Genomic DNA, 15,818 nt, shown 5'->3' on the forward strand with positions numbered 1-15,818 from the left:
TTAACCCATTACAGCGGAAAAAACCTTCAGTTGATACTTTAACTCCTACTGAAGTACTGAAGTAGTTTCAGTACTTCTGTCTGAGTAATACATATCAATACATTTCACACTTTTTCTAAAAAGCAGTTTTTTTGCGACGTGATTAAGCATCTGTGTGAAATCCATTGTTAAAAACACCCCCCAAAAAAATAAAAGGCGCTCCTTTAAAGGTCTTTTTTAATAAAACTTGGTCGAATTCTCACAGATATTTAAATTCTGTTTATATTTACATCTCACATAAAGACATATTTGATAAGTCTATGACTTTCTGAAAATAACATTATCTGATCTGTGTTAGTGTCTCCTACAAAATACTGTTTAAATGATAAATACTGAATAAAATGAGCCCATAACCCATAATTAACTCTCTATAACCTGCATACTGCTGCTCTCTACTGGACGACTGTAAAACATACAGTAAAACTGGATTACTATATTAAATCAATATTAAATCAAATACAAGTTTGAAATAAGCAACCTAGCTAATTATTTATTTTTTTAGGTTTATTTATTATTCATTTATTCATTATATGCATTATATGTTAGATATTAGATAAGATAAGATGACCAGGGATATTACACATGAGTTAACAGTAAATAAATAACATATAAATATTAAATAAGCAGAGATATTGCACATAATAATAAACAGCAATCTAATTTACTACTTATTTTATGACAGTATATTGTATAACGTGAGTTACTGTATAAGCCACGTTATTTAAAGTGAGTGAAACTATGGGAATATGAAGCATAGTTTATTGTAATAAGGGTTCATTTGAATGGTAAATAAAGTGAATAAATCAGTAAATAAGGCTGTATTTGGGTGTAAATGTGCTGTATTGATGTAATTTATTGTATTATAAGGTTTATATGATGGAGAATAAGATAAATAAAGTGAATAAATCAGTAAATAATGCTGTATTTGGGTGTAAATGTGCTGTATTGATGTAGTTTATTATATTAAGGGTTTATATGATGGAGAATAAGGTTAATAAAGTGAATAAATCAGTAAATAAGGCTGTGTTTGGGTGTAAATGTGCTGTATTGATGTAGTTTATTGTATTATAAGGTTTATATGATGGAGAATAAGGTAAATTAAGTGAATAAATCAGTAAATAAAGCTGTATTTGGGTGTAAATGTGCTGTATTGATGTAGTTTATTATATTAAGGGTTTATATGATGGAGAATAAGGTGAATAAAGTGAATAAATCAGTAAATAATGCTGTGTTTGGGTGTAAATGTGCTGTATTGATGTAATTTATTGTATTATAAGGTTTATATGATGGAGAATAAGATAAATAAAGTGAATAAAGCAGTAAATAAGCCTGTTTTTGGGATAAATGTGCTGTATTGATGTAGTTTATTGTATTAAGGGTTTATATGATGGAGAATAAGGTGAATAAAGTGAACAAATCAGTAAATAATGCTGTTTTTGGGTGTAAATGTGCTGTATTGATGTAGTTTATTGTATTATAAGGTTTATATGATGGAGAATAAGGTGAATAAAGTGAATAAATCAGTAAATAAGGCTGTTTTGGGGTAAATATGCTGCTGAAGTTGTAAGATTTGGGTGTGGGCTGCAGCAGCGCCTCTGCGTGCTTGCGTCACACCGAAGTCCCGCCCTCCCGCGGTCGGATTGTCTGCGAGTTCGAACTCAAATTCCGGGCGCCAATCGGTGAAGTGTTTGTATATGAACTGCTGGCCAATCCGAGCGCAGGTGGGGCGGGACTTTCCTGGAAACGGGTGGGAAATTAAAACGCACTCGAGTTGGGAGCCTGGAGCCGGAGAGAGCGAGACTGAGCTAGCAAGTCGGTTCCAATCCGGTATAAGTCATGAAAAATCCGAATTTTCGGGGCTGGTCGTGATTGGAGACGGCGAGGAAAATGTTGACACGCTATTAGCACGCTTTTAAACCGGGTTACAGCTGATATAGCATCATATTTACTGTCCTCGAGGAGGAAAACAGACAGCCATTGTATTTGGTGAGTAGTCCTCATATACTTTGATTAAATGTGATATTTTATAGGATATAAACTAGATATGTTCCTTTTTTAAGCGTGCATTTAATGTTTTTCTGCACGTATAACCTCTAAACTAAAATATTTATCCATATCTCAGCTTGGACTGCAGAAATTGTCCATTTAGAGCCGTTTTCTCAATTCAATTTAACTACAAATTGATAGCTAAACCAGCTGAACCATTAATGTATCTGTTAGCTAGTGTAAATGTGTGCACATCATTTTATATTCATTTTAACTGGTAAGCATTTAGGTTAAATAACTGTAGGACAACAGCAGCACGTTAACTATAATAGCTCTGTTCTTGTTAGCTAGTTGTTTGGTCTTTTTTTATTATAAGCTTAAAAAACATAACCAAATTTCAGCTTTTACTGCACTAATTGTTAATTTAACTAGATATCTAATCTTACAAGAAGCCTACAACCACCTACTACCTAACTGTTTTCCAGTGTTTCTGTGTTTGCCAGTTTTTAAATCTTTTTTAAATGTATTGGTACCAGTTCTATAAAAAAGTTCTACTAGCACAGTTTATATAACGTTATAGCATTATATTCCATATTCAGAGTCTCATACAGCAGCATGCAGTATTTTCATTCTGCACATTCACTTTCATTTAAACTGTACTGCTGGCTGTGATCAGTGTTTGGTCAGCTTTAGAGAAAGTCCAGGTTTGGACAGTATTTGGATAATGTTTGGTCAGTGTTAGAAAGTCGGTGTTTGGTCAGTGTTAGAGAAAGTGTTTGGATGGCCTTGGGTCGGTGTTTGGCCAGTGTTTGGTCAGTGTTAGAGAAAGCCACTTGTTAGCCAGTGTTTGGTGAGTGTTTGCTCAGTGTTTGGTGAGTGTGTGAGAACATCAGTGTTCGGTTAGTGTTTGTCAGGATTAGTGTTTGGTCTATATTGTTGAGTGTATGGTAAGTGTTTGGACAGTGTTCGGTTGGTGTTTGGTCAGCGTCAGAGAAAGTCAGTGTTTAGTCAGTGGTAGAGAAAGTCAGTGTTTAGTCAGTGGTAGAGAAAGTCAGTGTTTAGTCAGTGGTAGAGAAAGTCAGTGTTTAGTCAGTGGTAGAGAAAGTCAGTGTTTAGTCAGTGGTAGAGAAAGTCAGTGTTTAGTCAGTGGTAGAGAAAGTCAGTGTTTAGTCAGTGGTAGAGTAAGTCAGTGTTTAGTCAGTGGTAGAGAAAGTCAGTGTTTAGTCAGTGGTAGAGTAAGTCAGTGTTTAGTCAGTGGTAGAGAAAGTCAGTGTTTAGTCAGTGGTAGAGAAAGTCAGTGTTTAGTCAGTGGTAGAGAAAGTCAGTGTTTAGTCAGTGGTAGAGTAAGTCAGTGCATGCTGTAGTGAAACTCTCTGTGCCGCTCAGCTGCAGTGGGATGAGCTGGTCCAGTGTTTAGTCACTGTTTGGTCGAGTGTTTGGACAGTCTTTAGCCAGTGTTCGGACAGTGTTTGTCCGTTGTTGGTCAGTGTTTGGTTAGTGTTTGTGTGGTGTTTGGTCGGTGTTAGAGTAAGTCAGTGCATGCTGTTGGTGAAACTCGCTGGGCTGCAGTGAGCTGAGCTGGTCCGGTGTTTGGTCAATGTTTGGACAGTGTTCGGTCAGTGTTTGGCCAGTGTTTGGTCAGTGTTTAGCCAGTGTTCGGTCAGTGTTTAGCTAGTGTTTGGTCAGTGTTTGGTCAGTGTTGGAGTAAGTCAGTGCTGAAACTCTCAGTGCCACTGGGCTGCAGTGAGCTGAGCTGGTCCGGTGTTTGGTCAGTGTTTGGACAGTGTTTGGTTGGTGTTTGGCCAGTGTTTGGTCAGTGTTTGGTTGGTGTTGGAGTAAGTCAGTGCATGCTGTAGGTGAAACTCGCTGGGCTGCAGTGATCTAAGCTGGTCAGTGTTTGGTCGGTGTTTGGTCAGTGTTTGGACAATGTTTGGCCAGTGTTTGGTTGGTGTTGGAGTAAGTCAGTGCATGCTGTAGGTGAAACTCGCTGGGCTGCAGTGAGCTGAGCTGGTCCGGTGTTTGGTCGATTTTTGGACATTGTTTGGCCAGTGTTTGGTCAGTGTTTGGTCAGTGTTTAGCCAGTGTTTGGTCAGTGTTTGGTCAGTGTTTGGACAGTGTTTGGTTGGTGTTTGGCCAGTGTTTGGTCAGTGTTTGGTTGGTGTTGGAGTAAGTCAGTGCATGCTGTAGGTGAAACTCGCTGGGCTGCAGTGAGCTAAGCTGGTCAGTGTTTGGTCGGTGTTTGGTCCGTGTTTGGTCAGTGTTTGGACCATGTTTGGCCAGTGTTTGGTTGGTGTTGGAGTAAGTCAGTGCATGCTGTAGATGAAACTCGCTGGGCTGCAGTGAGCTGAGCTGGTCCGGTGTTTGGTCGATTTTTGGACAGTGTTCGGTCAGTGTTTGGCCAGTGTTTGGTCAGTGTTTAGCCAGTGTTTGGTCAGTGTTTGGTTGGTGTTGGAGTAAGTCAGTGCATGCTGTAGGTGAAACTCGCTGGGCTGCAGTGAGCTGAGTTGGTCAGTGTTTGGTCAGTGTTTGGCCGGTGTTTGGTTGGTGTTTGGTCGGTTATAGAGTAAGTCAGTGCATGCTGTAGGTGAAACTCGCTGGGCTGCAGTGAGCTGAGTTGGTCAGTGTTTGGTCGGTGTTTGGTCAGTGTTTGGTCGGTGTTTGGTCGGTGTTTGGTTGGTGTTGGAGTAAGTCAGTGCATGCTGTAGGTGAAACTCGCTGGGCTGCAGTGAGCTGAGCTGCTCCGGGTTGTTTACGTTGGTCCAGCAGATCAATAATAGTGATGTCATGCACTGCAGCCCGGAGCCACGGCTGCTCTATAGGCTGAATCAGTCCAGCAGGAGAACCTCACTGACTGAAGCTCTTTATATTTATTATACCTGTATTATATATTAGTCTTTCTTCTGTTTAAGCGGAGAGTAACAAAGGAAGTATAATTCTTTACTCTACTTATATAGGTTTTAGTGTATCTTTACTACAGTATTTCCTTCAATATACCACAATATTGGAAATCTGTGTTCAGTGTTATTTAGACACTAATGATTTTATCCTTAATATTCTTTAAAAAAAATCATAGAAGAATGTTGTTGTGCATCTGTGCATCAAGAGTATAAGGAAATATTGATTAAAGAACCGTTCTAAAACCCACATTATCATTAAAGTCAGAGTGGTAGATGTTCTGCACCGGGTTTGATAAAGCTGATCAGAACTGAGTGAATCAAGAGATAAATCTAATCTTATTAGAAGATCTCGCTCCTCCCGTTCTGCCTTTATCTCTACTAACTTTACACTGCTTTCTGTAATAAATACTCTTATAACACAGTACTGTACTTTTACTCTACAATGCAATTCTTAAGTACGAAAAATGTTGAATACTTTAGTACTTAAAGAACTACTTAAAGAAGAAATTCGGTGTAAAATGTACTTGTGTTGTAGTAAAACAGGCTAAAAAGTACTTACTTTTGTTGAATAGCCCTCCTCCGCTCTCCTGCAGCTTTCAGAGATCCAGTAATTTTGTGCTTTTTTGCCCATAACTCTTTGCAACGGCCGCATCGGGGCACACTTTATCCCTAATAAATCGCTTTTTACACTGTTATCCAGCTCAAAGTAGCTCCACACCTCCTTGCTAGAATCCGGAGAGTCCTGACATTTAAAACGAGGCATTAATAACTTAAAAAGTGCAGAAGAAGATTATTAAACACCACTGTTTACATCCTATAACACTACTAGCTTCAGCTCCGAGTGCCGCCATCACTGTACTGATAATAACATAGATATATATATACATAGACTCCACATAGCTTTAGCAGCCGATGCCCAGTGCATTTATTAGTAATGAAGAAGGTGTTTAATACACCTATAATAATCAAAACTCCTTTAAAGAACTCTTCTTTAAAAACTTTTTTGATAGAGTACTTTTACTTTTTATTTAAGTCTGATTCTCTAGTATTTTATATATTTATAAGTATATGAAATTACAGTTTATAGTAAAACAAATATATTCAGGTGTTGTCCTGCTGTAGATACAGTGTCTGAATGGTTCCTGTAATCAGTGTTTTGGTGCTGAGGCTGGTAGTTTCTGCAGGACTGGCACAGGTTGGCAGCGCTGGCAGGGTTTGGCGGGGGATGCCCGGGCGGTGCCAGCGGGAGAGATTCACCCCTCGCCAAAATAGCTTCCTTTATTCCGCTCCTCGCACGTCACCCCACTAAAGGTTGCCCCATTCGTCATGGCAACAAAAGGCACGGTGACGGTTGCTACGCTGCACTGTTCAGGAACAGTTCAATCAGTAAAGCATATGCTCATTCTGACATCACTTCCTGTGATAGAAGTGGGATTATTACATAACTAGAGGAAGAGTATCTCCATTCATTACTCTGTAGGTAGAATAGAGTATAGATACGAGAGTTTAAAAAAAAAAGAAGAATCAACTCAATTTTGCTCTTTAAGTAAAAGTGTTTTTAAAAAGTACTGGATTCAAAACTACTTAAAGTATAAAAGTAAAGTAAGGAGAAAAAAATAAAGCCATTAAGAAAACAAAATCCCCAAAATACCTATTCTAAAAGCTATAATGTTAAAATATTAAAATGTTAATGTTGTTAATATAATTTGGGATTTTGCACAAGACTGTTCCCTGTTTAAACCAATAGGGAGTCAGAATGATATATGTTTATACTTCTCTACATCCAATCACAATCAGATTCACTCTATCTGGATGGAGAGATTTATCTGAATAGTTGTTTTTTTGAACGATGAGAAGCTGTAATATTGCTCATCGCTATCTTACACCCCACGAACAGCCTATTTTCACTCCTTCCTCCTGTCTGGTTTAAACAGCAGCAGATCTTCTGAATATATCTACACTGATGGGCGTGGTGTTCTGGAAATGAGGTGTGTTCAGGTACATTTCTGGAGTTTTATCTTGTTTATCTTGGTAACAGAAAACACAGGAGCTCCACTGACTGAATACAACCTAGACAGACGCCAACAGTCAGACGTTCATCGCTATCTCGGTAACACGGGCGCCGTGCCGAGCCGAGCGTACACCCCCACTTATTACACACACATGAACACACAGCAGCACAAACCCAACTTTTACATCAACAATAAACAGAATAGTAAATAAAATAACATTGCTGTTTTGTTTCAGTGTTGTGTGGTGGGGCTGTGAGGATGACGGAGTATAAGTTGGTGGTGGTTGGAGCTGGAGGTGTGGGTAAAAGCGCACTGACCATTCAGCTGATCCAAAACCACTTCGTTGACGAGTACGACCCTACCATTGAGGTAAGGCTCTCCGCGTGGCCTCCACATGTCTGAACACGTGCTTTTAAGCAGCGGCAGCCTGTCCAAAGCTGTGCACCTCAGTTTCCCAAAGTTTTACAGTGCAAAATACCATGAAATATTGTGATATTATTTTAGAGCCATATCGCTCACCCCTAGTGCCTTATGTATGAATTCTGGCAATGCTTACTGCATTAAAACGATTCTATGTGGTACACAGTGCTCTGTTGTGTATTTACATTTTAATTATGTCACTAGAACCGTCACACTTATCATGTATCAGGCAGACACCTGCTCTCTGATTGGATAGATATATAGTATTGAACAGATTAATTTGCATTAGGGCTGAAGTTATCGATTAATCTAGTAATCGGATAAAACATAAAATAAGAGATTTCATAAAATAAGAAATTTTACTTAATAATGAACGACCAATCGGTTTAATTTTTAAATTCACAACATACATTTCCACATTGCAAACACAAATAGAAATAAATACACAACATAGACATAAATAGCACAAGTAGTAATTTAATAATTAATAATTTAATAAATTATGTTAAATTATTTCCACTTAGGATTTCTTGTAAGTATTAAATATTGGGCATTAATCAATAATAAAGGCAGAAACACTGGCTTTATGTTGCGCATCTTAGATAATACAGTAAGTTCATGGTCGTGTATTTTCCAGCCAGAGTAACTTTAGCTCAGCCAACTTTATCATGTATTTATTTATTAACTCCACAGCTCTGAGTTTACTGATAAAAATACTGAATTAAGTCTAGAACGTGTCTCTGTTGTAATAAACTAACCACACACACACATTATACAGTATTAATAATAATCAGCGCTCTCCACAGCGCTGTCGTTCTGTTATAAAGGTACATTAATGTTAATCTCATTGATTTATTACAAGTTATATATATCTGCTCCCCGCTTCAAAAACCTCCGCCTCTTCCACTTCCTGCTTCCTGTTTGTGGGTGACGTAACGCTAAGCGCTGTTTCACATTAACAGTCCCCGCTAAATTCCGTGCTCTGCGTTTTAAAATTTATTAAACGGTTTCTTGAGGCACAGAAGATTAATCGATAAATTTTTTAAATCGAGTAACTCAAATTACATGAGTAATCGTTTCACCCCTAGTGTAAATACAGTGTAAGAGCAGAGAGTCAGAAGGTAACATAGACATAAGTCAGCACAGTCCTCACTTTATACTGTGTTTTAATGCTCCTGTGCTCAGGACTCGTACAGGAAGCAGGTGGTGATCGATGGAGAGACGTGTTTGTTGGATATTCTGGACACGGCGGGTCAGGAGGAGTACAGCGCTATGAGGGATCAGTATATGAGGACAGGAGAGGGATTCCTCTGTGTTTTCGCTATTAACAACACCAAGTCCTTTGAAGATATTCACCAGTACAGGTCAGTGTGCTCCTCACGGAGTCTCCGCTGTTCTCTGTGAGTTTCTCTGTTTCAGGTGTGAGAAGTTTTACAGGGTCCCCGCGGGTCCTTAAAAAAGTATTAAAATGTATTAAATTAAAATCTTGATAATTAAGGTCTTAAATTGTCTTAAATTTACTGTAAATTTGCTGTTGGTATTACATTTGCAGGGGCGAGAACTAAGGTTAGCAGTGAGCTAGCACATTAGCAGTGAGCTAGCTAACATTACTGGGGAGAAATCTAAGGATAGCGTAGAGCTAGCTAACGTTACTGAGGAGAGAACTAAGGTTAGTGTAAAGCTAGCTAACATCAGCTTAGAGCTAGCTAACATTAGCAGTGAGTTAGTTAATGTTACTAGGGAGAAAATCAAGGATAGCATTAAGCTAGCTAACATTAGCGGCCTGTAACTGGGGAGCGAACTAAGGTTAGCGTAGAGCTAGCTGACATTAGCATTGAGCTAGCTAACGTTACTGGGGAGAGAACTAAGGTTAGCATAGAGTTAGCTAAAGTTACTGGGAAAAGAACGAAGGTTAGCATAGAGCTAGCTAACATTATTGGGGAGAGAACTAAGGTTAGCATAGAGCTAGCTAACATCATCGACGAGCTAGCTAACATTACTGGGGAGAGAACTAAGGTTAGCGTAGAGCTAGCTAAAGTTACTGGAAAAAGAACGAAGGTTAGCATAGAGCTAGCTAACATTATTGGGAAGAGAACTAAGGTTAGCATAGAGCTAGCTAACATCATCGACGAGCTAGCTAACATTACTGAGGCGAGAAATAAGGTTAGCTTAGAGCTGGCTAACATTAGCAGAGAGCTAGCTAACATTACTGGGGAGAGAAATAAGGTTAGCTTAGAGTTGGCTAACATTAGCAGAGAGCTAGCTAACATTACTGGGGAGAGAAATAAGGTTAGCTTAGAGCTGGCTAACATTAGCAGAGAGCTAGCTAACGCTAACTTGGAGAGAACTAAAGTTAGCGAGTTAACATAAGAAAAAAGAGCTAGCTAACATACTAACGTTAGCAGTAAGTTAGCTTCGATACCGGGGAGAAAAGTAGAGTTAGTGGAGAGCTAGCCTTGAATTGTATTTATCAAGGTCTTAAAAAGCATTAAATTGGACTTTTAAAATCCCTGTTTTATGTTTGGATTGACAGGGAACAGATTAAGAGAGTGAAGGACTCTGATGATGTGCCCATGGTGCTCGTGGGTAATAAATGTGATCTCCCGGCGCGTACGGTCGACACCAGGCAAGCCCAGGAACTGGCTCGCAGCTACGGCATCCCTTACATCGAGACGTCCGCCAAGACCAGACAGGTCAGCAATACTGCTGAAGTGGAAATATGTTTTGCATATAATAGTATGCAATAAATAGTGCTGGGTGGTATACTGGTTCATACGGTACACTGAAGGGGAAAATGTTAAGCTAGAGCTGTTCTGCCTGGAGAAACATGAGAATAGAAGTTGTAGAGCTTCTGCTGCTGCTTTCACTTTCAGGATAAATAACTATAGCCCTTTTGAATATATGAATACTGTAGGTTGAAAGATATAAATATATATATATATATATATATATATATATAATATTAATGCACACTGAACTGAATGTATTTGTTACGTGGAGAACCAAGAGAATTGTGATAAACTTATAAACAGCTGCTTAAATACTGTAATGCCGTTAATGGCTTCATTAATAACATATTTTAAACTGATATTAAACTTGTCTTACTTGTGCAATAAAGCTTTTTTAAGAAATATTCATTTAAAATGTTTATGAAACTTTTTCGAAATATTTAGTTTTATAAAGGAAGCCGTGTTAAAGTTGTTGGTGTACCTCTTTTTAAGTCTGATATCTTCATATATTTTTGTTTAGCTAAGCTAAGTTTCCAAGTTTTAAAGTCAAATGAGTGCTGGAATCTGTAAATCTCACTTAAAGTAAGATTAGATTTCCAGATTTCCACTAAGGCTGGGTGCAGCAGCATTAGCATTAGCGACTAACACCTCTTTCTGAGTTGAGCTGCTATAGATGACTGTGTGAGCAGAGGGCTAATGTTACAGGTTACAGGTATTTTTAAGTCATACTTTTGCCATTATGGCACCTGATACCTTCCGGAGTTATGCACTATTACCATTCCTTCACTTTTCCCTCGTGTCTTTAGCTTGTTGCTGAGCTGCAGATCGGTAATAAGGGCTGTTTATTGTGTGCAGGGAGTGGAGGATGCGTTCTACACGCTGGTGCGTGAAATCAGGCAGCACAAACTGAGGAAGCTGAACCCGCCGGACGATAACGGACAGGACTGCATGAACTGTCGCTGTGTGGTGTCCTGACTAGGCAAGTCCTCCCAGCTTTAATACAGCTTTAATAGAATTAAAACTTCTGTGATAAAAGATCCAGCTTAAGCTGCAAACCAGGGTCCAGAACAAATAACCAAAATCTGGTTGAGTTAAAATTCTCCTTCCTCTAAAATCCTCTTCTTCTTGTTGTTTGTGAAATACAGTGGGTTTCTCTGAGTTGTTTATGATGCTGCACATGATGAAACTCTTCCTCTTCCTCTTCCTCATTGTTCTGCAGCAGCTAGTAAAAGAAAATATTCAGAAAAACGAGTCAATCAGGAAAAGCACCGTGTCTACATCAACCCGTCAATTAGTATTCATGGCCCCGCCCACCTCGGCTCGGGACCGCCCACAGGCAGAGCTGAAGCCGAGCGGCGACACCGTCTCGTCAGATAGGAGATAACTAACAGCGCTAGGAACAGCATGCAGTTCATTCCTGTGTTATTTGTGCGAATAACACATCAGTGTTTATATACTTTACCCAGTAATTCAGAGCTAAGAAACAAATGGTTAGAATTAGTCTATGGAGGAAAAACACCACCAGCCAAGTACAATTGAAATAGGTAGGTGTTTAAATGTTTAGAACAGTTCTGTTTACACTAGTTAAAAGTAAAAATCCACTCAGGGGTTTTGTTCCAACTGCCTGGATTTTTACTTTCTGGACCTGGACTCTACCCACCTCTGTGTGTAACTATAGGTTTAAATAGGATCTCCGGTGGATTTGGTGTTTTGCAGAGACTCTAAGACTAGGTCAGTGGCTGAACTGCACTTAGCAGGGCATTATTATACATGTTGTAAAGTAACATATGACATTGTAAAGACTGTTATTAGTGTAAAAATGTCTTTACTTTAAAACGTTTCTAACTGTTGTTCGTCTCGCTGCCTCCTGGTGTCGCAGTGCTGTTAGCCAATCAGAGGGGACTTTTTTGCATGTATGAATATTCATGAGCAAGAGCCGAAATCTTATCGTCTCCGTTAGTTGTAACAGTATTGGTTTATTCTCTCTCTGATCTGCAGGTACTGCGCTGCTGCTGCTGGAACTGATTTTAGGAGCAGTTGTTCTGCTCCAGAACTGCGTTCGATGCCTCAGCCGATGTTAGGAGTTGGGCTCGGACTGTGTGAAGGGAAGCTCTTAACGTCGGCACTCGTGGGTTCGGCTCGCGCCGCCCGCTGAAGAACATCTCAGATCCTGTGCGGACTTTTCCAGAACCGGAGGAAAAGAACTTTACCTCAAACACTGGACTCCCTGCGGACTGTTCTACAGACTGTCACACTAAAATATAAATATATATATATTATCTGTACTAATAACACACTATCTAGTCTCAACTGGAAACAAAAAACTAATATAGCTGACTGCATAACCTCACATGTGTATATATGTATATATATATACAGCTCTGTAAAAAATGAAGAGATCGCTTCAGTTTCTGAATCAGTTTCTCTGATTTTGCTATTTATAGGTTTATGTTTGAGTAAAATGAACATTGTTGTTTTATTCTATAAACTACAGACAACATTTCTCCCAAATTCTAAATAAAAATATTCTCATTTAGAGCATTTATTTACAGAAAATGAGAAATGACTGAAATAAAAAAAAGATGCAGAACTTTCAGACCTCAAATAATGCAAAGAAAACAAGTTCATATTCATAAAGTTTTAAGAGTTCAGAAATAATCAATATTTGGTGGAATAACCCTGGTTGGTTTTTAATCACAGTTTTTTTTTCATACATCTTGGCATCATGTTCTCCTCCACCAGTCTTACACACTGCTTTTGGATAACTTTATGCTGCTTTACTCCTGGTGCAAAAATTCAAGCAGTTCAGTTTGGTGGTTTGATGGTTTGTGATCATCCATCTTCCTCTTGATTATATTCCAGAGGATATAATTTGATAAAATCAAAGAAACTCATCATTTTTAAGTGCTCTCTAATTATTTTTACAGAGCTGTATGTATTTAAAACCTCATCTGCTTTGGACTTTAGACCAAGAAGAAGGAGAACGGAAGGAGAGTAGAGTTAATCTAGTTACAGTTAATGTGTTACGAATTTATGTGGATTTATTTGGGAACGCGATACACTTTAGACTAGCAAATGTAAAGTCAAATAAATAAAATGTGAAGAAAAACAAATAAAGCAAAAAATATAATGAATACATGCCAGTAAATGACTTGAAAAGAGCCTTGATTAACTCAGTTAACTCATTTAACTGAATTAGTTGATTATTCAGCAATTATTTCTGCATTAAAAGAAAAAAAATAATGTTAAACTCTATTTGAACTTGGTCAGCACTAAAACATAGAAAGCTGCAGGAGAGAGGAGGTGAGCTTCTTATTTCTATAGCTTGTTTCTACAGCTATCATCCATCTTATCCATGAGCTCCACTGATCATATATTTCACTCTGTAGTTATATAATATAATTACAGACATGATAGAAAACCACCACAATTAGTTTATAGCGTCTGTCTCTATAATGCACAAAAACGTGATTTTTCTACCATATTTTTCGCGCTATAAGTCGCACTTAAATTCCTTTAATTTTCCCCAAAAATCATCAGAGCTCCTTATAAATAATCCGGTTCTCCTTATGTATGAATTCTATCAGTCAGGTATTAAGGAGCAGTAAAGACACTCCACTGAAGTACAGAGTTATACAGGAGTTTCAGTAAAGTTTCTCCAGCACTAAGGCTGGAGCAGCATTAGCATTAGCCGCTAACCGCTACCTAATATCGCCCTGGCTTACCGAAACACTCCGGGCTCCTCAGTGTAGCGCTGTCGGGCGGCATTAGCCAGCAACCGCTAGCAGTTAGCGTTATTGCTAATGCTCTAGGTTTAGTGCTGCAGTAATTCGGAAATCTAAGCTTCCTGTAAATAAACGGAAGCTCTTTACTCACTCAAATAAACGTAAAGTCTTTTTTTATTACAGTTTTAGAATTAGAAGTTCCTTATAGTGTCTGTTAAAATGCACCTTATAATCTGGTGCACCTTATGTATGAAAATAGACCAGAAAATAGATGCTCATTGATAGTGCGCATTATAGTGCTTAAAATATGGTACTTGTTCTGGCTGCTGCACTTGTGCAGATCTCCACATTAAGAGATAGAGCTAACCAGCCTTCCCCACTATTAATCACACTGACCCACCTCCTCTCGCTCCACACGTGTAAGCAGCAAGCTGATTGGTTCTTTATCCTTAAATATTAGCTGAAGTTGAGCGTTATGAGAACTCTAGACTGAGACACGTCTTTACAAATCTGATCATTAAAATCGCATTTTAAACTTACCTCCAAATGTGAATGCAAAAAGAATATAATAAAAACTGGATTTGCTCTGGCAGTTTGATTATAGTGTAAAGATGTTTGCTGCTATATTAACTGTTTTGGTTCTTGATGATTAATATTATATTGTGGGATCTTTAAAAGCCAGTCTGTTTCTTTAAAGCAACACATTTTTATTTTATTTTATTTTATTTTTGTTGTTTCAGAAAAAAAGAGAGTTTTAACAGAAGTCTGATCTCACATTGTGTCTTTTGTGTGTGTGTGTGTGTGTGTGTGTTGCAGGTTTAAGTTGAGTTCTGTAACTGCTGTGTGAGAGATTGTATTGTACAGTACTGATGATGATGATGATGATGTTCTGAGGAGGATTGATAAAGGTCTTAAATCTCACAGACTGGTCTGTTATTCTGTCTGAGTGACTTTGTGTCGTTATCAGAGCACTAAATTATATTATAATATAATATTATCATTTAATGTTATTTAATCTTTAATGATTTTCTCTTTCTAATTGGATTAGTAAAGATAATTATTGTATATTAACTTTAAAATAATATTCTGTACTCTCAGAGACTGCTGCACTCTCCAGTGTCTGTATCTGTCTGTCTCTCTGTCTACCTTCCTTCCTTACTATCTATCTATCAATCTATGTATCTGTTTACCTACCTACATAGCTTCCTTTCTGTCTATTATTCTTTCTGTCTTGTCCGTCTATCGACCCACCTATCTACCTGTCTATCCCTCTTCCTACCTACCTAGCTTCCTCTCTATCTATCAATCTATCTGTCTGTACATCCATGCACCCACCTGTCTACCTGTCTGTCTACGTAACTAGGTGCCTGCCTATCTGTCTGTCCGTCCGTCTGTTCATTTATCCACTCACTCACCTGTTTACCTGTCTATCTATTTACCTCCCTACCTTTATTCCTGTCTGTCTATCAATCTATGTATCTGTCTGTCTATCCACACACCTAGCTTCCTGTCTGTTTGTCTGTCTACCTACCTCCCTAGCTTCCTGTCTGTCTGTCCATCAATCTGTCTTGTCCGTCTATCCACCCACCTATCTACCTGTCTATCCCTCTTCCTACCTACCTAGCTTCCTATCTGTCTACAAATCTATCTATCTGTCTGTCCATCCACCCACCTGTCTATCTGTTTGTCTACCTAACTAGGTGCCTGTCTGTCCGTCCGTCTGTTCATCCATCCACTCACTCACCTGTTTACCTGTCTATCTATTTACCTCCCTACCTTTATTCCTGTCTGTCTATCAATCTATGTATCTGTCTGTCTATCCACCCACCTAGCTTCCTGTCTGTCTGTCTACCTACCTACCTAGCTTCCTCTCTGTCTGTCTATCAATCTGTCTGTCCATCCATCCACCCACCTATCTGTCTGTCTCTGTTATTCTGTCTACCTACCTACCTAGCTTCCAGTCTGTCTTTCTATTAATCTATCTGTCCATCCATCCACCCACCTGTCTGT

At 38.7% G+C, this 15,818-nt stretch overlaps 1 protein-coding gene across 1 annotated transcript; it reads left to right on the forward strand.

Moving 5' to 3' along the window:
* The first annotated feature begins 1,809 nt into the window (after positions 1–1,809).
* Positions 1,810–11,083, forward strand: hrasb (HRas proto-oncogene, GTPase b). Its single transcript, XM_049471003.1, has 5 exons — positions 1,810–2,025; positions 7,170–7,303; positions 8,540–8,718; positions 9,888–10,047; positions 10,939–11,083. The coding sequence occupies exons 2-5, from the start codon at positions 7,193–7,195 to the stop codon at positions 11,056–11,058; spliced, it is 570 nt and encodes a 189-aa protein (XP_049326960.1). The 5' UTR covers positions 1,810–2,025; positions 7,170–7,192; the 3' UTR covers positions 11,059–11,083.
* The last annotated feature ends 4,735 nt before the right edge of the window (positions 11,084–15,818 follow it).

The sequence above is a fragment of the Astyanax mexicanus genome, chromosome 23 (genome assembly GCF_023375975.1).
Source record: "Astyanax mexicanus isolate ESR-SI-001 chromosome 23, AstMex3_surface, whole genome shotgun sequence".
NCBI classification, from domain to species: Eukaryota; Metazoa; Chordata; class Actinopteri; order Characiformes; family Acestrorhamphidae; genus Astyanax; species Astyanax mexicanus.

Coding starts and splice junctions, on each gene's coding strand:
- hrasb (XM_049471003.1), top strand. CDS start 7,193: ATGACGGAGTATAAGTTGGTGGTGGTTGGAGCTGGAGGTGTGGGTAAA. Junction 8,719..9,887: donor GAAGATATTCACCAGTACAG/GTCAGTGTGCTC, acceptor TTGGATTGACAG/GGAACAGATTAAGAGAGTGA. Junction 10,048..10,938: donor CGTCCGCCAAGACCAGACAG/GTCAGCAATACT, acceptor TATTGTGTGCAG/GGAGTGGAGGATGCGTTCTA.